Source organism: Garra rufa, chromosome 9 (genome assembly GCF_049309525.1).
Source record: "Garra rufa chromosome 9, GarRuf1.0, whole genome shotgun sequence".
Lineage (NCBI taxonomy): Eukaryota > Metazoa > Chordata > Actinopteri > Cypriniformes > Cyprinidae > Garra > Garra rufa.
Window position 1 is genome coordinate 11,024,674 of NC_133369.1, and position 24,330 is coordinate 11,049,003.

The window sequence follows — 24,330 nt, forward strand, 5'->3', positions numbered from 1 at the left end:
AGCACGTTGGCTCTGATTGGACAGTTTCATAGTTTGGAGGTTGTACGTTTCTATAGTCAATGCTCTGGTTTCTAGTTTCATATACAATTTTAAAGTCCACGAGTGTGTGCATTGCGCCCATACAAAGTCCTGTGTGAGTGCCTTGATTGAATCAGCCCCCAAACATATTGTTTTAACGCCGATTTTACGTGACGGCGGGGAGTCGCCTGGCGATGATGTCACGACGTATAACACTGACAGCAGTGACGCCTGATGATCATTAAAAACTGCCATTAAAATGAGCGCAGATGATTATTGTGTTTACTGAGAGACACATAAAACACCAGCGCGGTGTGCCCTGCTAAATAAGAGAGTAATAGAGACATCAGGGAGCGAAACATCCGATCGGCGTGGCATCTGTCCGGTCCATCCAGGGTTTTCCCCCTCTACGTGCGGCGGGTCTCGGTCCGTCTCGCCTCCGCTCTTCCTGCTGCTGAACCGGAGGATACTCGCACCCACAGCCGCGATTTGATACTGAACCCCGCGGCCGGTGAGTTCCATCGCATCCCTGAAGCGTCTCACTAACAAAAAGTACCGGAAACTACCGTGGTGTTGTGTTGTTTTTATACTTTGTAACATGGTAATACCGTAGTAATTTTCTGAACAACCTTGGGGTACCATGCATATACAGTATGTTATAGCAATGATGGTATCTGGAAATACCATAGTACATACTGTGGTGCTGAAATTTGTGTACCATTACCATGGTACTCTAAGGTAGTTCAGTAAATACCATGATTAAAATATAACGCTTAAGTTCTTGAATATTGTCATTTCTTACCACGGTTTTACCATCCAAGTGTACCATGGAAGAGCCACCGTGTTTGTGAGGGAATAACGTTACTCAAAATGCATCTAAACTCACATCTGACATTTCTCAGTCTGCAACTGAACTATTGTCTAATGGTGACGCCTATTATATAGTGACACAAAAGGACCAGATATATTAACAATAGTTATATATATATATATATATATATATATATATATATATATATATATATTAGTTTTAATAGTTTATTTTCAGTTAATTTTAGTTCATAATGCAGCAGTTAATGTAAACACACAACATTTAAAGTTAAAAATGTGCTGTTTGTGTTGTCAAGAAAGATTTTTCATTATTATGATTAATATTTCAAACATTTGAGTACATTTTTTCAGGATTTTTTGATTAATAAAAAGATTCAAAGATCAGCATTTATCTGAAATAAGAAGCTTTTGTAACATTATACATTATCAAAAGTGATGGTAAAGACATTTATAATGTTACCAAAGATTTTTTATTTCAGATAAATACTGTTCTTCTAAACATTCTTTTCAACAAAGAAACCTGAAAAAATTCTACTCGGCTGTTTTCAACATAATAATAATAGCAAATCAGAATAATAGAATGATTTCTGAAGGATCGTGTGACTGTAATGATGCTAAAAATTCAAAATTCAGCTTTGAAATCACAGGAATAAATTACATTTGAAAATATATTCAAATAGAAAAGTTATTTTAAATAGTAAAATATTTCAAAATTGGACTGTTTTTGCTGTACTTTGGATCAAATAAATACAGGCTTGGTGAGCAGAAGAGACTTTAAAAAACATTACAAATCTTACTGTTATACTGGTAATGTATATATTACACCACATAAAACAGTAACTTTATACAATTTAATGCACAATAAACATGTTACAATAAGTTTTAAATAATTATCTGTAATTGTGGTTTCATATTTGGTTGTTACTGGCATTTTTTTATTTCATCTTTAGTGTATTTGAAGCAGTTTTTTGAACACAATATCTGACAGCTATAGGTCACTACAGTGTATACGGCTATAGATAAATATGTCAAATGGTAAATAACAGATTAAAATGTCTCATTAACTGACTTTTAATCTGCTGTTACCATATACATCCTTACTGTATAGTGATACCTGGATTCTGTGGTGTTAGATTAGCATTAAATTCCAAATAATTGGCTTTAATAGTGGAATGCAGCAGAAGATATTGCACTTGCGTGGTAATTTGATCATGTGTGTATATGAATGCATCAGTGAATGTTTATAATTACAAGTCAACTGTCCTGTGTTTACATTATAACCACTATCTGATGTGTGTGTTTTTGTTTCTCTGTGTGTTTCAGGATGTTGAGCTCAAATCTTGGAATGGGACTAACGTTTAACATGTAAATTCAGCCTCCTGAAGGTTCTGGCCAGCTTATATTTCCTTTTTCACAATCACAAGCACAATGTCGAGCAGAAGGAAGTCCACAACCCCCTGCATGGTGCTTCCGTCAGATGTCGTAGAGCAAGATCCTGATATGGAGGCCCTGGAAGGGAATGAAGGAGCCGAGAGCATGGCAGACGGTCCTACAGAGGGAGCAGTGGTTCCCATGGAAACAGAGACAGGTGAAGTTCACTTCTAAAGGCAATTGTTTGGAATAGTGCCGTGTCCTTACCAAGTGCAACATGACAAGTCATTTTTATGTTGCTCATATTAAAAGTTCAGATACTGCAAAATTAAAATCTTTTACACCTTTTTACAAGATGTAAAATAAGTCTCTAATGTCCCCAGAGTGTGTATGTAAAGTTTTAGCTCAAAACACCTGACAGATCGTTTTGGTTTTTTTATAGCTTGTTTAAATTGACACTTTTTAAGGTTTGAGCCGAAATGTGCCGTTTTTGTGTTTGCCCCTTTAAATGCAAATTAAATGCAAGCTGGTGCCCCCTTTTCATAAGAGAGTGGAGATTCAAGAGCCAGCAAAAACAAAACAATCTCACACACTGAAAATGTCAGAAGCTGGAGCTGTCAATCGCACATGAAGCGTTGGTTTTGACACCTAAACATATAGGGGATTTTACCATTTTTTCCTGGGACATTTCCTTCGAAAAAGAAATGTCCTCAGCAGCTCAGATTGAGGGAGTCTATGGAGACTTCTATGTTCACTGGTGCATCCCAAAACTCAACACTTGTAATGCCTCTTTGGCGCTGATATTGTATATCTCCAGCAGCTACAGCAAGAAAACAGTAATGACGGACTACTGCTTCTCACTCAGGGCTGTGTCTATGATAACAGGGCAGAGATCGTTGCAAATGAGCAGGATTTAATTAGTGGGTGGATTTTTATGCTTTATTAGCTGGTTGTTTTTTTTACACACTGCGGTCACACATCTATGTTCAAACTTTCTGATTTTTGCATAACAGGTCCCCTTTAAGTCAAAAGTCATGCACTTTTTAATTTATCAGGCGCTGATGCACAATACTGATTCTAATTAAAATAATCCTCTTATTCTTCCTACAGAATATGAGGGGATCCATTTCCAGAGTGAGGATTGTCGCTCTTCAGGAAAACGCTCAGGTCAAACATCACTAGAGCAGCCCATCTCTGATCTGACTGCTGAGGGTGGTTTCGTGCAGACAGAGATGGAGGATAGTGATGACCCCTCAGTTACTGGAATCCCTCTAAGCAAGACTCCTATAATGAAAATGAAAACCAAGTCTGAACCCAAGAGAATAGCCGTGTCTCTGAAAGGCACGAGTGAAAGCGAGGCAGTAACTGAAAGTGAGATGGAACTGGAGCCGCTGGAAGCGTCAGTGATGGGCACTTCCATGGCACCAGAACTCATGAGCCCGTTACTGACTGAGTCTGTGAAGCCTAGCGTTCTTGTCAACATTTCAAACCCTGTGGTAGCAGATCAGAAGAAGCTGGTTATGAACCCTGCGACGGTTCTTCCAGCTGGCTTAGCCCAGGTGCTTTCTGCCTTGCAGGCTCAGCAGAGCGCTCAAACTCAGCTTCTAATACCAGTGAGTAGTATTCCCACGTATAATGCTGCGATGGACTCCAATGCAGTGCTGGTCAACACCTACAAGAAGTTCCCCTACCCATCAGTGTCTGAAATCATGGGACTTGCAGCACAGACGAAATTCAGTGAGGAGCAGATAAAGATCTGGTTTTCAGCTCAGCGTTTGAAGCATGGTGTCAGCTGGACTCCAGAAGAAGTTGAGGAAGCCAGGAGGAAGCAATTTAATGGCACAGTGCACACAGTTCCCCAAACCATCACAGTCATCCCAGCCCATCACCTTTCTGCCACTAATGGGTTGCAGTCTATTCTTCAGACTTGCCAAATTGTGGGGCAGCCAGGTCTGGTTCTGACACAAGTTGGCACGGCCAACAGCCTCCCAGTTACCACCCCAATAACCCTGACGGTAGCAGGAATGCCCAATCAAAGCCAGACACCTAAGATCGCAACTAATCAAACAAGCCCGGCGCTCAGTGAAACTAAAAGAGCTACTACCGTTCAACCCCCATCACTGACTCCTCAGGAGAACTCTGCACTAAGTGCAGATCACTTTGGCCTGCGGCCTAAGAAATCCAAGGAACAGCTGGCTGAGTTGAAAGCCAGCTATCTGAAAAATCAGTTTGCCAGTGATGCTGAGATAGCTAGGCTAATGAAGTTGACTAATCTTACCAAAGGTGAGATTAAAAAGTGGTTCAGTGATACCCGATACAACCAGCGCAATTCTAAGAACAGCCACGCCTTCATCGCAAACGACAATCCTAGGGGTAGCAGCAGTGCCACCATTGTTATCGACTCTAGTGACGAAACGCCACAGTCTCCGACGCCATCGCCCGTCAAAGAAAAAGAGACTCGTGCCAAGACCTGGAACCCCTTCCCAGACTTTACCCTGCAGAAGTTTAAAGAAAAGACACCGGAGCAGTTGGTGGTCCTGGAGGAAAGCTTTCAGAAATGTGACACACCAACTGACGAAGAGCTCAGCCGGCTGAGATCCGAAACTAAACTTACCAGACGTGAGATCGACGCCTGGTTCACAGAAAAACGAAAAACCCCTGTGCCTGATTCCTCAGACTCGAAAGCAGATGGCGAAACGTCACAGAAGAAAGGGAGCCAAACTCCTCCAGGAGGAAAGAGGCTGAGTAAAGAAAAGGTTACTAAGAAAACTCCCGAGCAGCTTCATGTTTTGAAGACTGCGTTTGTTCGCACTCAGTGGCCCTCGACGGAAGAATACGACCAGCTGGCGGAGGAAAGCGGACTGCCTCGTTCCTATATCGTCAACTGGTTTGGCGACACCCGCTATGCCTGGAAGAACGGCAACTTGAAGTGGTATTTTTACTATCAGAGTGGAAATGTTGGTGGAACGAATGGCAACAAGAATAGAAAGCGGAGGATTCGAAATCGCGGTTGGGGAAGAACCCGCAGCAGGAAAGTGAAGAAGCACACAGAGTCGGAGAAGAATTTACCCATCAGGTTCAAGTCTGGACGGGATATTCTGAAGGAGTACTACTTGAAGCACAAGTTTCTAAACGAACAGGACTTGGACGAGCTTGTCGCCAAGTCTAACATGAGCTACGAGCAGGTTAGAGAGTGGTTTGCGGAAATTCATCGGAAGGAGGAAATGGGTACCAATCCATTTGAAGATAAAACGGGAAATGAAGACCAAGATGAAGAAGAGGACGAGTCACAGGGTGAAAACGAGACGGTGGTTGAGGAGCAAGGACCTGCTTTGGGAGAAGAAGATGGTGATGAGGATGAGGACGACACTGATGATAGTGATGCCTGGGAGCCTCCGCAGAGCATCCGTAAAACATTGTCCGTATCCGAGGGTCAGTGATCTTCCCAAATTGGCTTTATTCTGAGCAATGGCCCTTGGAGAAAAACCGTGACTGTGTTGGGTCTCGACCACATGCCCTGTACCACTGCACCAATTCTGCTTATATTCTACGTAGTTTTACATAAGGTTTGACAAGCCTTGAGAAATCATGCACATTAACAGCGATAACTCGAGATCCCTTGAATAATATTAACAATGCATACAATCTGAACTTGTGTCTACCAGAATTGATCATGCACCTTAAACCCTTGTACATGCAAAGGGTCTTTTAAATGGGCTTTTTTCATTTGGAGTCAAATGGAGAACACTTAGTGCCAAAGGTATAGTATTGAATGTTACAGTTCCCTTAATAATGGACACGATAGCTAATTAAGGGAATATGCATGAATACATTGTCAATTGGACGCATGAGGCACTTTGTCAACTTGTCGACTTAAAAAAAACGCAACCAGCCACCTTATTTGTCTAGGGCGAGACCAAACATTTCAAAACGAGTTTGCAAATTCAGTGACACGAAAGTGTTTTATCTCTCATTCCCAGTGTTTTAGCATCTGATATACTGCACAGTACATCCCAACAGGAAGTTGTAGGTGTTCCTGCAGTCCCACTGACTGCCATAAAGGGGGTTGTTTTCAAATAATCAGCTAATACTCAGTTTTGTGGAAATGTCAGTGGTTGTAATAAACAGGTGATGTGACTATTTTGCAGTTTTTCAGCTGAACAGTTTTCAAGTATTTTCTCAAATTCAATGGGAACATGGGGAATTTCTGTTTTTTTGGTTGTTTGCTGTCTGTTCATCTTCCTCAAATTTCTCCTCTACACACAGTTCATAAGCCTGCAGGCACATTTTAATGGATCATATTAAGAAAACATAATGCGTATTTGCCCTAATCATAAAGTGTTATGTTTTTTCATCTCTATGACTGCTGCGGAATTTCTTTCTCTTTTGAGGAATATGTGTTTCTAGTTTCCATTACAACCTTGCTTTTATAGGACTAAATGAAACATGAACTATTGATGAATAATTACAGTGTGGGTTTAATTTCAGGTTGTCTTTTTATAATATTTGTGCATGAAAACAGCACTATGACCGGTACTTTTAAAATCGCCCCTGCGTAAGACATTCACCGTCTTCATTATATCAGCATGTATCTCACATTTAGTCGAATGATGGAGGAAAAAAGTGTCCGGTTTGTACATATACCTTTATGCTCAACCAGTAGTTTGAAACCTTTTATAAGTTTGTATTTATAGTGATGTTAAATTTCAGCTCTACACGAGTGGGTTGCTTGTATGGCGATCATTCTAATTATTCTTGTGTGATTTGAGACTGATATTTTACAGATTTTTAAGAGCTCTGTGTTGTATTTTTGTTTTGAATTTCTTACTTTTTTTGGTGAAAATTCATTTGACTTGCTTGCAACCCTTAGCATTTTTCTTGGAAAATGTAGTGTATTATAGGCAAGAGGTCAAAGGTGCCTCTGTGAACATGGTAAGTACTGTTTGAACAAAATAGCACATTTAAACTTAGCAAAATGTGTCCTCTCCACTGTTAACAACTGATCCTTTCACATTTTTAGAGTTTGAGAGCCTTACTGGGACCTTGCTTCAAATGCATTTTAGTTTAGAATCAAACCACAGTTATATGTTGTGCTTCCTTCAGCTGTCACTAATAGCGTTTAACTACAGTGTTTCTAAAATGCTCAGATTCAGCTTAGACTGTCTGTTTCTAGGCTCTGAAGAACACAGCTTTTTACATGCACCAATAATAATAACAATACAGATCTGGAACCATCATGGATTGTGTTTTGAAACTTATGACGAGCCTTAAAATCTGTAGACGCCGCTTTGGTGGCAAAAGCTTTATTTCCCAGAGCCATAGGCCTTGTGCAATGCTTTTTAATTTAATTGAACTGTTTTAATAGGCTTTTGCTTGATTTAGACTAAATATATATATATTTTCTACTTGTTTGAGGACAACACAATAAATTTGGAGGAAAAAAAATAAATGCTGTTTGCTGGTCTTTTTCTCCTCAAAGTTGGTCTTTAAGTATACTTTTGGCATCACATTCTTTTCACTCAAATCTTATTAATAATATAATAGATTATAAAATATACTGGGAGAATGACATGAAACATTTTGGTATATTGTTACATTTTATAAGTAGTAACAAAAATTACAATAATTTAGTATTATAATTTAGTGTTATTGCATGAGTGATTCTTTAGACAAAGGCACTTTTGCATACTTATGTGTAACTAATGTGTATTCATGGGATTTAAATATATATAGTCTATATTTTATGTGATGATAATGACATTTTGGAAGTGGACTTGTTAATGCATTAGCTAGCAGTCGGTTTGAATTTATAAAAATAAAAAGGTATTCAATGTTTCTCAATTACAATACTTAAATACAATTTGGTAACAGCACCTATTAGATCCTAAAAATTCAATCAGACAGGCATCTTTAAAGAGAACCATGGGTATTAAGACTTTTGTGGCTTAATATAATGTAAATTATGTCTCTTACTGAAATATGCAATAGAAAACCCATGAAAGATTTACATTAACAAATCCACATCGTTTTATACATATTTTGGACTATAGGGGCGCCACTATTTCGATGACGTCAAATGGTTGCACTAGGTGAGCTACTGCCGCAACCTGTTGCTATTTTTACCACAACACCTCGGAATCAAATTAAATTAAATACTGACCACAGCTATTGAAAGAGTTTACAGGTGGCAGTGCATATAAGTGTAGGCTTATAAACCAAATGCCTTACCATTTCCCCCAGAAGGAGTCTAAATGCCCTGGATAGAAAGTGAAATCCTCAATGAGAAACTCCTTCAGTGGCTGTGGCATCATGACAAGCATCAGCATATTTACATCCTGCCAGGTTGGCATCTAGCATTTCTTGTCTCTGCCATTTGTAAGCTCTTTCAGTAGCTGTGGTCTACTAAAAGCCTCAAATGCATCAGGGCTAAAGGAGAGAAGAAAGACGGAAGTATTTAGGAAGATTTATTCGTTCACAGGCATCTTCCCATTATTTAATCCTCTTTTTATCTAGAAAAGCAGTGAAGACTTAGGGCGCGTTCACACTTGGCATCTTTTTTCAAACTGCCAACGTCTGTTTTACATTATAATCCTATGGAGTAAACCGTGTTTTCAAAAAAGTCCTGAGCGCTTTTTTAAACGCCACTGCAGCGTCTTTTTCTGCAGCTCAGAGGGTCTTTTCAAGTTAAAAAAAGTTGAACTTTTCTGAAGAAAATGCCCTGTCAAGCGCTTTTTTGAGAGCTGACCAATGACAAGCGAGTAGCTACACCTGTCATTTCCATAACAACAAGAAAAAATGAGAAAGGTGCCATTATATAGACCAGGGGTTTTCAACTCTGGCCCTCGAGGTCCACTTTCCTGCAGAGTTTAGCTCCAACCTTGATCAAACTCACCTGCCTGTAACTTTCTAGTGATCCTGAAGACCTTGATTAGCTTCTTCAGCTGTGTTTGATTAGGGTTGAAGCTAAACTCTGCAGGAAAGTGGACCTCGAGGGCCAGAGTTGAGAAACCCAGATATAGACTTTTATTTTATTGTTGTGAACCGTATTCACCTCCCAGTTAACTTCAAAAACCGACGTGCAGCATTGCTAGCCTCTTGAGCCGCACATCGACATGTAACACTACAGCAGCGCTGTTGTGCTTCGGGCGTCCCTTTTTTGAGTCCTGGCTCGCAGACCTTTCCCAATCCCATTGTGTCTCTTGTTGCTCTTCAACTGAAAATTACAACCAAAAGCTGCACAACGTGGCATCATATCAGTATTTTATTTTTTAGAGTTGTGTTGCGATAAAAATAGCAACAGTTACTGCTAGTAGCTTACCAACTGCAACCATTTGACGTCATCAAAATAATAGTGATAGTCCAAAATATGTATAAAACGATGTGTATTTTTTTAAAGAATGTAAGTATTTTGTTGGTTTTCTAATTAGAGACATCATATACGTTATATTAAGCCATACAAGTCTTAATACCCGGGGCTAAACTGTGAGTCTTTTATTTTGAAGCAGTTGAGCAGTACGTAGCCATTTAGGCTAAGCGCTGGGCGGAGCGACCAATGAGCTCTCCTCGTGACACTCACGTGATTTGTAAACAGGAAGTGTCTGAGCTGTGCTGCAGAGGGTGAGTGACTAGAATCTAAATTCAACAAACAAAATATTATCAAATAAACCTATTTTATATGTGGTTTTGACTATTATAGAGTTTCGCTTCATTCATAGTGAAGCGTATCTGCTGCATTCAGAGCGTTTGACCGCGGTTTGATTAATGTTGAGCAGTAGGTTGTTTTTGAAATAATATTATGGAAATAAATAATTTGAAGCCAGAGTAGTGTAAAATGACTGTATGTACATCTGTAATGATGATTACATGATGTAGTATGCAAGAGTAATGTTTTTTATTGAATATCATCAGATCTGGCCATCACTGAGGAGACTGAATGAATCTTTGATCAGAGAGCAGATCTGCTGTTTTCTTCCTCATCATGGTGGATTTTCTGGCAGAGAACAACCTTTGTGGTCAGGCCATCCTGAGGATTGTGTCCAGAGGAAATGCCATCATAGCAGAGTTACTCAGATTGTCAGAATTTATTCCTGCAGTTTTCAGACTCAAAGACAAGAGCGACCAGCAGAAGTATGGAGACATAATCTGTGATTTCAGCTACTTTAAGGTACTCTACTTGCCATCTTTAATGGTTTTGCTAAGATGATTAGATGGTTTAACAGTAAGCAAGTGGTTTCAATATGAATCTATGTTTTCTAGGGTCCGGAGTATTATGAGAGTAAACTGGAAGCAAAGCCGGAGCTGCAGGATTTGGATGAGGAGTTTCGTGAAAATAACATAGAGATATTGACACGGTTCTATCTGGCTTTTGAGAGTGTCCATAAATATGTCGTAGACTTGATAAGGTGTGTGTTTATCTGAAATGTCTGCATTTGTGACTTGATGACAGCTCCATTAGTTTTACTGGAGCAATTAGTTAAATGTTTACACTACCTGTCAAAAGTTTTTGAACAGTGTTTTCTTTTCTGTAAGAAAAGCCTGCATTTGTTTGATTTGCAATACAGCAAAAACAGTAATACTGTGAAATATTTTACTATTTAATATGTAATTTATACCTGTGATCAAAGCTACATTTTCAGCATCATTACTCTTAAGTCTTCAGTGTCACATTATCCTTTAGAAATCTTTCTAATATGCAGATTTGCTGTTCAAGACACATTTTATTGTTATTATCATCAATATTTAAAACTGAGTAAATTTTTTCAGAATTCTTTGATGAATATGAAGAGAAAGATCAGTGATGACGTAAAGTGATGATAAAGACATTTATGTTACAAAAGATTTCTATTTCAGATAAATGTTCTTCTGAACTTTCTATTCATCAAAGAATCCTGAAAAAGCCCACTCAGCTGTTTTCAACATAATAATAATATGTTTTTTTGATTTCTGAAATATGTGACTAGATGCTAAAAATTCAGCTTTAAAATAACAGGAATAAATTAAAATTTAAAATTATCCAAATACAAAACAGTTATTGTAAATAGTAAAAAGATATCACAATATTACCTTTTTTCTGTATTTTGGATCAAATAAATGCAAGCTTGGTAAGCAAAAGAGACTTCTTTAAAAAAAAAAACAAAAAAAACATTAAAAATCTTTTGACTGGTAGTGTACTTTTTCTGTTTTGCTTTGCTGTCACAAAGATCTAAGGTAATTTGCCTACCTAAATCAAATATTACATTTATTTATTGAATTTAAAAAAATAATTGTTTTTTCTAAAGGTACTTGGATGATCTCAATGAAGGGGTCTACATTCAGCAAACTCTAGAAACTGTTTTATTGAATGAAGATGGGAAACAGCTCCTGGTAAAGTCTCATTTCCGCTTCACTAAATATAAATACGGGTTCATAGGGTAAATAGTTAATGCATGTGATTTCTCTCAGTGTGAGGCTCTGTACCTGTATGGAGTCATGTTGCTGGTCATTGATCAGAAGATGGAGGGGGAGGTGAGAGAAAGGATGCTGGTGTCCTACTACAGATACAGGTAAGACTGTCTTTTATATATTTTTTCCTCATCTGATTGGCTCACAGCTCACAAGCAGCTCAGATGAGGTGAAACATCTTAATAAATAGATCAACACATCAATGTGCTACTGAATAAATGCATTAAACAATATTTTTCATCTTCCCCCCACAGTGCTGCTCGCTCTTCTGGGGACTCTAATCTGGACGACATCTGCAAACTCTTGCGTAGTACGGGATACTCTAGCCACCCGGGGGCCAAACGACCACCAAACTACCCTGAGAGCTACTTCCAGAGAGTTCCCATCAGCCCCACCTTCCTCAGTATGGTGATCGGCCGCCTCCGCTCTGATGACATTTACAACCAGGTAAAACAGTAATGTGATTTGGTTTTGCAATGGCATGTTAGGGGGTACTCTGGAAAGTTCAGAGAAAAATAGTGTTAAAACATATATAAAAATTAATATTAATAGTAAAATTAGTTTGATGATGCTAAAATATTTTATTCTATAGACAGGAAAAAAAATAAAAATCAGAAAGGTTCAGAAAATAGTGTGGAAAAAAAAACCAAATAATAATAGTAATAATAATAAAATAAGTTTATTAATGGCCACATTTTTAATTATATTGACAGATAAAATGCTAAAAAATAAACCTAATTGGGAAAATTCAGAGAAAATATTCTTTAAAACATAAATAAAAATGAATATGAATAGTAAAATTAGTTTGATGATGCTAAAATATTTTATTCTATTGACAGAAAAAAAACAAATAATAATAAAATAAGTTTAATAATGGCTAAATTTTTAATTATATTGACAGATAAAATGCAAAAAACTCGCAACTTTGAGAAATAAAGTCAGGATTAAACTAGCAATTCTGGACTTTATTGGACTTTATAACTTGCAATTATGAGTTTATATCACACAATTGTGAGAAAAAAGGCAGAATTGTACATTTATATGTTGCGATACTGACGCAGTTGTGAGAATTGATGTAAACTAACAATTCTGACTTAATTTCTCAGAATTTCATATTTATATCTGATGGGGAATACTTCAATAACAGCTATAGGGAAATAAGGAGAAGAATAACGATAGACCCCTAAAATGTACAAATAGCCATGGCTTCTCTTTAGAAAAAATAAGGTGGATAGAAATTATATTTTTTTTAGATTTGTTTTTATACTTGTGAAAATGCTTCCTCACATTTATTTACATTTATAATATTCGGGGGTCTTTGGCACTAAACTTATGAAAACCCCTCATTTAGATGGATAACTCATGTTTAATCATGCTTCTTGTTATGTAAATGTTTCATCTGTTTTGTTGCAGGTATCTGCGTATCCTCTGCCAGAGCACCGCAGTACAGCGCTGGCAACGCAGGCTGCTATGCTGTGTGTCTGCTTATATTTCACCCCCTCCATCCTGCACACACAACAGGCCAAGATGAGAGAGATCGTAGACAAATACTTTCCTGACAACTGGGTGAGAAGACTTTATTAATCATGTCAATCTGAAGATGTGATTTTCTTGATGCATTTCTATTTCGATATCCACCTTGTATCTTCAGGTTATAAGCATATACATGGGGATCACTGTAAATTTGGTGGAGGCTTGGGAACCATATAAAGCTGCTAAAACTGCCCTGAACTACACACTGGAAACAGCCAACATCAAAGAACAGGTACAATCACCTGAGCTGTTCACATTTAACACACATTCGATCTAAACCAGTGTCACTCTGGGCTCACACTTTGTCATGGTTGTCTCTTTTCAGGCTGGTCGATACGCTGCCAGTATGGAGAGTTTGCGGCCGCAGGTGCAGCAGTTATTGAAGGAGGGATTCCTGAGAGAAGAAATCGTCCTGGACAACATTCCCAAACTGCTCAACTGTCTCCGTGACTGTAACGTCGCCATCCGCTGGCTGATGCTGCACACTGCAGAGTCCGGTGAGATTTCATGGAGCAGTAATCAGCAGTTCTCTCACTTCTGTACTTCTGTACTTCTGCTGTAATAACAAAGCTACTCATTTGAAAGTTCTGTGCACAGAAACTAGGTGTGTCAATATATTATCAAAATATATATATAATAATACATTATACAAAGTTCTTATAAATATAATAATAAAAATATTCATGTATTTATTATGGAAGCCTGTTGTCCGCCACTGACAAAAAAAAAAAAAAAAAGGTAATTGCGACTTTTTATCTCACAATTCTGACTTTTTTTCAGAATTGTGATACAGAATTACAATTCTGACTTTTTTCTCAGTTGTGAGTTTATATCACACAATTCTGTGGGAAAAAGTCAGATTTGTGAGTATATATCTGACTTTATAACTTGCAATTGCGAGAATTTCTATAAACTCCTATAAATTATGACTATATCTCAGAATTGCGAGTTTATTTCTCAGAATTACTAGTTTATTTCATGCAAATCTAAAAACAAAAGTAAAAAAAATTGTCAGTCTCTCTGACTTTATAACTCGCAGTTGCGAGTTTATATCACAAAAATCGGAGAAATAAAATCAGAATTGTGAGTTTATTTCACAGAATTCTCAGAAAAAAAGTTACAATTGTGACTCGCAATTCTGACTTCATAACTTGAAGTTTATATCTCACAGTTCTGGTTTTATTTCTTATAATTTTGTGATATAAACTCGCAATTGCAGGTTATGAAGCCAGAATTGCGAGTCACAGTTGTAACTTTTTTTCTGAGAATTGCATGAAATAAACTCACAATTCTTACATTATTTCTTAGAATTGTGTGATATGCACTCGCAATTGCAGAATTGTGAGATAAAAAGTCACAATAATATTAAAAAAAAAAAAAATTCAGTGGCAGAATTGGGCTTCCATAATTCATACATTATTAATAAAAAATAATAAAAAATATATATTTTAAAATATTAATTAAAATAACAAAACATTTCCATAAATGAATGGATTAATATTAACAATAGCAATTTCTACCTGATGAAGTATTTTATAACTTGGCACAACCACAACATTATATTTGTTATAAAAAATATTACAAGACTTCTTATCTGGATGAAACGAGACGATACACGATTTAACAAACACAAAGTCTTTTAATATAATCCAAGGAACTGACAGATCAGGAACACGAAGAATCTCCACACACCAAACGTAAAACATCAAGCAAAGACCGACAGTAAACTCAACTCAAAGACAGGCTTATGAAGGGTGACTAATTACAGAGACAGGTGATACAGATAACAAGGACTAAACCAAAGCAGACAGATTAACGGGGGGGAGACAATGGGAGAAACCAAATACATGACATGACTATGACACCCAAATTCAGTCTTGTTTCAGTCTAGACCAGGGCTGCTCAACCCTGTTCCTGGAGATCTACTATCCTACAGAGTTCAGCTCCAACCCTAAACAAATACACCTGAACCAGCTAATTAACCTCTTAAGTAGCACTTGATAATTACAGACAGCTGTGTTGGAGCAGGGCTGGAACAAAAGTCTGCAGGTAGGTAGATCACCAGGAGCAGGGTTGAGCAGCCCTGGTCTAGACCCATATTCACTGTCTATTAGACGTATATATGTAGTCGTTCAATAGTCGTCTAACTGATGTCTAGTCTATTCTTGGGCTATGGTTAGACGTCTATTAAATTTCCACTGACAGCCCAAATTCAGTCTTGTTTTAGTCTAGACCCATATTCACTGTCTATTAGACGTATACATGTAGTCGTTCAATAGTCGTCTAACTGATGTCTAGTCTATTCTTGGGCTATGGTTAGACGTCTATTAAATTTCAGTGTTTCCCCTAGGTTTCCAGTGTTGGGGGGGGGGGGGGGGGCTTAGGGGGTTGGGGGCCGGTAGCCAACGTTACTTTTTTTTTTCCCGGTACTTTACCCTACTTTGTGAAATAACGAAAACATTATTATAGACTTATTCAGTGGAAAAATAAGTCCAAAACTCTCTATTTTAACATTTTGAACAATAGGGCTCTACCAACTTTTGCTTTTTTTTTTTTTTAATTCTTGTGTGTATTATTTTTTTTCATAATCAAATTAAAAGTATAAACATTTATTTATTTTTAATCAAATGAAAAATAAACCCTTTTAATTTTTGGCAAACAAACAGAGGTTTACTGTTAAAATCAATAAATAATAATAATTTAACATTTAAATAATAATTGTAGTATTTTTTCTACAATTAAGTGGTTAATCTTGTTATATTTATTTTTATCATATATATTGTTTCATGTCAATTATTTAAATAGGAATATATAAACAACTACATTATACTGTACAAAAGTAATACAAGACTAATGTTCTGTTACATGTTACTTTTATTTTGACAGGTTGCCTTGAAGTTTCTGTGTGTGTACAGCATGTTATGATGCTAGTTTTCTCAAATGAAACGGTAAAAGTGACACTCACAGCAGCTTTGGATATTGAGTTTATCTGTTCATGCGAGATGCAAATGCCCAAAATTAGCGGGAGCGTCACGTGTGCTTCAGTATATGCGTGTAGTAAAAGCGCGTCTCCACCATTCATACATACAGAGGCAAACGGAGCATGCAGGATTCATATTGAAACGGTCTTTTTGCATTTCAGTTTTCACAGACACTAGTCCATATCGCGATTTGAATGAAGTAACAGACCAACTTTTGATTTATTAATCCAAAAATCGACGAATTTACGTGGCATTTCGCGCTATAGTAGATTCGGTTTTTATGAATGGAGTCCGCGATCCCGTCTGTGTTTTCGCAGATGAGACATTGTAAACACGCGATCATGTAAAGACAGAAATGACATGCCTTCGTGTAAATAAGATAAATAACACAAGGCAATTTAGTTTGTTTAATAAAAGAACAATGTATAGCCCTGTTCTATAGGAAAGATAACCTTAATGACTTCTATTGTGATCTGACGCTATATCAAAAATAAAATGAACTTGACATTCAAGGGGGGCGGGGGGTGCCGTTGGGGGGGCGGGGCGCCCCCCTAAGATAATGGTAGGGGAAACACTGAATTTCCACTGACAGCCCAAATTCAGTCTTGTTTTAGTCTAGACCCATATTCACTGTCTATTAGACGTATATATGTAGTCGTTCAATAGTCGTCTAACTGATGTCTAGTCTATTCTTGGGCTATGGTTAGACGTCTATTAAATTTTCACTGACAGCCCAAATTCAGTCTTGTTTTAGTCTAGACCCCTATTCACTGTCTATTAGACGTATACATGTAGTCGTTCAATAGTCGTCTAACTGATGTCTAGTCTATTCTTGGGCTATGGTTAGACGTCTATTAAATTTCCACTGACAGCCCAAATTCAGTCTTGTTTTAGTCTAGACCCATATTCACTGTCTATTAGACGTATATATGTAGTCGTTCAAATGTCGTCTAACTGATGTCTAGTCTATTCTTGGGCTATGGTTAGACGTCTATTAAATTTTCACTGACAGCCCAAATTCAGTCTTGTTTTAGTCTAGACCCCTATTCACTGTCTATTAGACGTATACATGTAGTCGTTCAATAGTCGTCTAACTGATGTCTAGTCTATTCTTGGGCTATGGTTAGATGTCTATTAAATTTTCACTGACAGCCCAAATTCAGTCTTGTTTTAGTCTAGACCCATATTCACTGTCTATTTGACGTATACATGTAGTCGTTCAATAATGGTCTAACTGATGTCTAGTCTATTTTTGGGCTTTAGTTAGACGTCTATTAAATTTTCACTGACAGTCCAAATTCAGTCTTGTTTTAGTCTAGACCCATATTCACTGTCTATTAGACTTATACATGTAGTCGTTCAATAGTCGTCTAACTGATGTCTAGTCTATTCTTGGGCTATGGTTAGACGTCTATTAAATTTCCACTGGCAGCCCAAATTCAGTCTTGTTTTAGTCTAGACCCATATTCACTGTCTATTAGACGTATACATGTAGTCGTTCAATAATGGTCTAACTGATGTCTAGTCTATTCTTGGGCTATGGTTAGACGTGTATTAAATTTTCACTGACAGCCCAAATTCAGTCTTGTTTTAGTCTAGACCCATATTCACTGTCTATTAGACGTATACATGTAGTCGTTCAATAGTCGTCTAACTGATGTCTAGTCTATTCTTGGGCTATGGTTAGACGTGTATTAAATTTTCACTGACAGCCCAAATTCAGTCTTGTTTTAGTCTAGACCCATATTCACTGTCTATTAGACGTATACATGTAGTCGTTCAATAGTCGTCTAACTGATGTCTAGTCTATTCTTGGGCTATGGTTAGACGTGTATTAAATTTTCACTGACAGCCCAAATTCAGTCTTGTTTTAGTCTAGACCCATATTCACTGTCTATTAGATGTATACATGTAGTCGTTCAATAATGGTCTAACTGATGTCTAGTCTATTCTTGGGCTATGGTTAGACGTCTATTAAATTTTATACATGTAGTCGTCTAACTGATGTCTAGTCTATTCTTGGGCTATGGTTAGACGTGTATGTCTATTTAATAGACGTCTATGGTTAGACGTAGGGCTGGGCGATAAAACGATAACGATATATATCGCGATAGACAAGAGATCGATATCAATAAAAAATGTGTTCGATAAAACGTTCGATATTTTGTATTCTTCGTCGGCCCGCCCAGCCCCCCTTTAACGTCCAGTTAATTTTATTTTCTATATAGCGCCAGATCACAATAGAAGTTAAGGTTATCTTTTCTACAGAACGGGCCCTTGTTGTTGTATTAAACAAACTAAATAGCCTTATGTTATTTATCTTTTTTACACGACGGCATGTGATTTGTCTGTACATGATCGCGCGTTTACAACGTCTCCGCACAGACGGGATCGCGGACTCCATTCATAAAAACGGACTTTACTATAGGGCGGAATGCCGCGGAATTCGTCGATTTTTGGACCAATAAATCAAAAGTTGGTCCGTTAATTAATTCAGATCGTGATATGGACTAGTGTCTGTGAAAACTGAAATGCAAAAAGACCGTTTCAATAAGAATCCTGTATGTTCCGTTTGCCTCTATATGTATGAATGGAGGAGACGCGTTTTATTTTCACTACACGCATACTGCACACGTGACGCTCCCGCTAATTTTTGGCCTTTGCATCTCACATGAACAGACAAACTCCAATATAAATACATCTCCAAAGCTGCTGTGAGTGTCACTTTTTGTCAATTTTACCGTTTCATTAGTGAAACTAGCATCATTCATACTGTATTACACACTGAAACTTCACGGCAACCTGTCAAAATAAAAGTACGGTTTAACATGTAACAGAACAATATTAGTCTTGTATTACTTTTTACAGTATAATGTAGGTGTTTATATGTTCACATTTAAATAATTTACATAAAACAATATATATGATAAAAATACTATTATTATTATTAAACCTTTTTTTAACTGAATATAATTTTTCTTCTATGTATTAATTTTAACAGTAAAGCTCCGTTTATTTTTATTTTTAAAAATAAATCAGTGATTTGCTTTCATTTGATTATCAGAAAAATTAAAACAAGAATTTCTGAAAAAAGCAAAAGATTATAGGGCCCTATTGTTCAAAATGTTAAAAATTTTGGACTTATTTTTTCACTGAAATAAATGTTTTCATTATTACACAAAGTAGGCTAAAGCAGTGGTTCTCAATCCTTGTCCTGGGGGACCCCTGCTCTACATATTTTGCATGTCTCCCATATTTAATCAACCTGAATGAAATCATCAGCTCGTTAGTTCAGTTTATGTATCTCTCCCCTTATGAGCTGATGATCTCAACAGGTGTGTTAAATAAGGGAGACATGCAAAATTTGCAGAGCAGGGGTCCCCCAGGACTAGGATTGAGAACCACTGGGCTAAAGTACCGGGAAAGAAGTAACGTTGGCTTCTGGAAACCAGCAATCTGTGCAGCAATAAATATTATCAGCCAAGTACTTTGCAACAAACTCTGACCTGTGGTCAAGCTGTACTTCTGGGCCATACATTAGCTTGACCATTCACTTCATTGACAATGAATGGGGTTTGAATTGAGGATTAAGAGAGAATTAAGTGTATAGTGTGACTTTAGACTTATGTTTACATTTTAATTATTTGAGTTTTCCATGGTTGTTGACATTTCTGTCTTAATAAATGAGGGGATTATGATGAGGAAGGTTAAGTTTAAAATAAAAATGTTTGAATGCAATATATTTTTCTCCTAGTCCTTATTTTAAATGGGTCATAAAAAATATCAATAATTATCGATATTGACCGATATGAAACACTGATATCGTGATATAGTTTTCAGCCATATCGCCCAGCCCTAGTTAGACGTCTATTAAATTTTATACATGTAGTCGTCTAACTGATGTCTAGTCTATTCTTGGGCTATGGTTAGACGTCTATTAAATTTTCATTGACGGCCCAAATTCAGTCTTGTTTTAGCCTAGACCCATATTCACTGTCTATTAGACGTATATATGTAGTCGTTCAATAGTCGTCTAACTGATGTCTAGTCTATTCTTGGGCTATGGTTAGACGTCTATTAAATTTCCACTGGCAGCCCAAATTCAGTCTTGTTTTAGTCTAGACCCATATTCACTGTCTATTAGACGTATACATGTAGTCGTTCAATAGTCGTCTAACTGATGTCTAGTCTATTCTTGGGCTATGGTTAGACGTCTATTAAATTTTCACTGACAGCCCAAATTCAGTCTTGTTTTAGTCTAGACCCATATTCACTGTCTATTAGACGTATACATGTAGTCGTTCAATAGTCGTCTAACTGATGTCTAGTCTATTCTTGGGCTATGGTTAGACGTCTATTAGACGTCTATTTAATAGACGTCTATGGTTAGACGTCTATTAAATTTTATACATGTAGTCGTCTAACTGATGTCTAGTCTATTCTTGGGCTATGGTTAGACGTCTATTAGACGTCTATTTAATAGACGTCTATGGTTAGACGTCTATTAAATTTTCATTGACGGCCCAAATTCAGTCTTGTTTTAGTCTAGACCCATATTCACTGACTATTAGACGTATATATGTAGTCGTTCAATAGTCGTCTAACTGATGTCTAGTCTATTCTTGGGCTATGGTTAGACGTCTATTAAATTTCCACTGGCAGCCCAAATTCAGTCTTGTTTTAGTCTAGACCCATATTCACTGTCTATTAGACGTATACATGTAGTCGTTCAATAGTCGTCTAACTGATGTCTAGTCTATTCTTGGGCTATGGTTAGACGTCTATTAGACGTCTATTTAATAGACGTCTATGGTTAGACGTCTATTAAATTTTATACATGTAGTCGTCTAACTGATGTCTAGTCTATTCTTGGGCTATGGTTAGACGTCTATTAGACGTCTATTTAATAGACGTCTATGGTTAGACGTCTATTAAATTTTCATTGACGGCCCAAATTCAGTCTTGTTTTAGTCTAGACCCATATTCACTGACTATTAGACGTATATATGTAGTCGTTCAATAGTCGTCTAACTGATGTCTAGTCTATTCTTGGGCTATGGTTAGACGTCTATTAGACGTCTATTTAATAGACGTCTATGGTTAGACGTCTATTAAATTTTATACATGTAGTCGTCTAACTGATGTCTAGTCTATTCTTGGGCTATGGTTAGACGTCTATTAAATTTTATACATGTAGTCGTCTAACTGATGTCTAGTCTATTCTTGGGCTATGGTTAGACGTCTATTAGACGTCTATTTAATAGACGTCTATGGTTAGACGTCTATTAAATTTTCATTGACGGCCCAAATTCAGTCTTGTTTTAGCCTAGACCCATATTCACTGTCTATTAGACGTATACATGTAGTCGTCTAACTGATGTCTAGTCTATTCTTGGGCTATGGTTAGACGTCTATTAAATTTTCATTGACGGCCCAAATTCAGTCTTGTTTTAGCCTAGACCCATATTCACTGTCTATTAGACGTATACATGTAGTCGTTCAATAGTCGTCTAACTGATGTCTAGTCTATTCTTGGGCTATGGTTAGACGTCTATTTAATAGACGTCTATGGTTAGACGTCTATTAAATTTTCATTGACGGCCCAAATTCAGTCTTGTTTTAGTCTAGACCCATATTCACTGACTATTAGACGTATATATGTAGTCGTTCAATAGTCGTCTAACTGATGTCTAGTCTATTCTTGGGCTATGGTTAGACGTCTATTAAATTTCCACTGGCAGCCCAAATTCAGTCTTGTTTTAGTCTAGACCCATATTCACTGTCTATTAGACGTATACATGTAGTCGTTCAATAGTCGTCTAACAGATGTCTAGTCTATTCTTGGGCTATGGTTAGACGTCTATTAGACGTCTATTTAATAGACGTCTATGGTTAGACGTCTATTAAATTTTCATTGACGGCCCAAATTCAGTCTTGTTTTAGCCTAGACCCATATTCACTGTCTATTAGACGTATACATGTAGTCGTCTAACTGATGTCTAGTCTATTCTTAGGCTATGGTTAGACGTCTATTAAATTTTCATTGACGGCCCAAATTCAGTCTTGTTTTAGTCTAGACCCATATTCACTGTCTATTAGACGTATACATGTAGTCGTTCAATAGTCGTCTAACTGATGTCTAGTCTATTCTTGGGCTATGGTTAGACGTCTATTAGACGTCTATTTAATAGACGTCTATGGTTAGACGTCTATTAAATTTTCATTGACGGCCCAAATTCAGTCTTGTTTTAGTCTAGACCCATATTCACTGTCTATTAGACGTATACATGTAGTCGTCTAACTGATGTCTAGTCTATTCTTAGGCTATGGTTAGACGTCTATTAAATTTTCATTGACGGCCCAAATTCAGTCTTGTTTTAGTCTAGACCCATATTCACTGTCTATTAGACGTATACATGTAGTCGTTCAATAGTCGTCTAACTGATGTCTAGTCTATTCTTGGGCTATGGTTAGACGTCTATTAGACGTCTATTTAATAGACGTCTATGGTTAGACGTCTATTAAATTTTCATTGACGGCCCAAATTCAGTCTTGTTTTAGTCTAGACCCATATTCACTGTCTATTAGACGTATACATGTAGTCGTTCAATAATGGTCTAACTGATGTCTAGTCTATTCTTGGGCTATGGTTTGACGTCTATTAAATTTTCACTGACAGCCCAAATTCAGTCTTGTTTTAGCCTAAACCCATATTCACTGTCTATTAGACGTATACATGTAGTCGTTCAATAGTCGTCTAACTGATGTCTAGTCTATTCTTGGGCTATGGTTAGACGTCTATTTGATTGTATAAGTTTGCATGACTTTTTCAGGTGTAGAAATCAAATCCTGGTTTACCAAGACCATCAGATTTCTGGTTCTTAAATAAAAATGACATTTATTGAGAGTGTGAATTAAAATGGTTTGCTGCTCTATAATGCTTTACAATGCTTTTTTGTTAAAGCTTATGATCCGAACAACAAGAGACTGCGACAGATCAAAGATCAAGTCATCAACGACTCCAAATACAATCCCAAAATTCTGTTTCAGCTGCTGCTGGATACAGCCCAGTTTGAGTTCATACTCAAAGAGGTAAAAATAAAAAAATATAATCATTTTTTAAATTACTTTTAAATACTTCTACTGCTAGTAATACTAATAAATGTTTAAATAGTGATAGCATATTGGAATTATTTCTGAAGGATCATATGACACTGAAGACTGGGGTAATGATGCTGAAAACTCAGCTTTGCATCATAGCAATTAATAAAATTTTATAATATATGAAAATACATTTATTTTAGATTGCAATAATATTTTACAATATTACTGATTTACTATGTTTTTATTTTGTCATAACAGACATTTGAAAGGTACTGTAATTTGTTTTAATTTCTCTTGGTTTGTGTGGTTCCCAGATGTTCAAGCAGATGTTGGCAGAGAAGCAACTGAAGTGGGAGAGCTATAAGAAAGAGGGATCAGAGAGAATGATGGAGCTGGCCGAGGTGTTTTCTGGGGTCAAACCTCTCACCAGGGTGGAGAAAAATGGTAAAATGCTTTTAAGGTCTCACAACATGCAAGAGGCAAACTCTGGACATTATTGTCAGTGTTAATGCATTCCTATTGTTTGTTCAGAGAATCTTCAGGCTTGGTTCAGAGAGATCTCCAAACAGATCGAATCCCTGAATTATGAAGACTCGACCGCTGCTGGCAGGAAGACTGTGCAGCTCATTCAGGCTCTTGTGGAGGTACTGACAAATCTGAACGTATGCTGTGACCGTGACGTCACTCTGCGGTGATTTCACTTGAGTTTGTTTCTCTGGTAAGGTCCAAGAGTTTCACCAGCTGGAGTCCAACCTTCAGGTGTGTCAGTTCCTGGCAGACACACGCAAGTTCCTCCATCAGATGATCCGCACCATCAATATCAAAGAGGAAGTGCTCATCACAATGCAGATAGTGGGAGATTTGTCCTACGCCTGGCAGATCGTTGACAGGTGATGGTGCTACATTGACCTCTTCTTCATTTCTCATCAAAATTGTCAGCTAATTTAGTTCCTAATCCAAATATGTTTCTCACAGCTTCACATCAATAATGCAAGAGAGTATTAGAGCAAACCCCTCGATGGTAACCAAACTCAGAGCCACTTTTCTGAAG

General features: G+C 37.2%; 2 protein-coding genes across 2 annotated transcripts in view; both read left to right on the forward strand.

Moving 5' to 3' along the window:
* The first annotated feature begins 256 nt into the window (after positions 1-256).
* Positions 257-6,576, forward strand: LOC141342928 (zinc fingers and homeoboxes protein 1-like). Its single transcript, XM_073847508.1, has 3 exons — positions 257-529; positions 2,173-2,437; positions 3,331-6,576. Exons 2-3 carry the CDS (start codon positions 2,278-2,280, stop codon positions 5,658-5,660), a joined length of 2,490 nt encoding a protein of 829 aa, XP_073703609.1. The 5' UTR covers positions 257-529; positions 2,173-2,277; the 3' UTR covers positions 5,661-6,576.
* Positions 6,577-9,809: 3,233 nt separating this feature from the next.
* The window catches only part of washc5 (WASH complex subunit 5), a 25,395-nt gene continuing 10,874 nt past the window's right edge, over positions 9,810-24,330 (forward strand). The window contains exons 1-14 of the mRNA XM_073847751.1: positions 9,810-9,837; positions 10,129-10,384; positions 10,477-10,622; positions 11,499-11,583; positions 11,662-11,762; positions 11,916-12,108; positions 13,075-13,227; positions 13,313-13,426; positions 13,520-13,691; positions 23,140-23,267; positions 23,594-23,723; positions 23,811-23,923; positions 24,003-24,169; positions 24,255-24,325. Of these exons, the coding sequence (XP_073703852.1) occupies positions 10,199-10,384; positions 10,477-10,622; positions 11,499-11,583; positions 11,662-11,762; positions 11,916-12,108; positions 13,075-13,227; positions 13,313-13,426; positions 13,520-13,691; positions 23,140-23,267; positions 23,594-23,723; positions 23,811-23,923; positions 24,003-24,169; positions 24,255-24,325 (1,759 nt within the window). The 5' untranslated portion in view covers positions 9,810-9,837; positions 10,129-10,198. The remainder of the gene's footprint in view (positions 9,838-10,128; positions 10,385-10,476; positions 10,623-11,498; positions 11,584-11,661; positions 11,763-11,915; positions 12,109-13,074; positions 13,228-13,312; positions 13,427-13,519; positions 13,692-23,139; positions 23,268-23,593; positions 23,724-23,810; positions 23,924-24,002; positions 24,170-24,254; positions 24,326-24,330) is intronic.

Excerpts from the sequence above, each read along its gene's own strand:
- LOC141342928 (XM_073847508.1), top strand. The coding sequence starts at position 2,278 with ATGTCGAGCAGAAGGAAGTCCACAACCCCCTGCATGGTGCTTCCGTCA. Across the intron at positions 2,438-3,330 it reads TCCCATGGAAACAGAGACAG|AATATGAGGGGATCCATTTC; the intron begins GTGAAGTTCACT and ends TTCTTCCTACAG.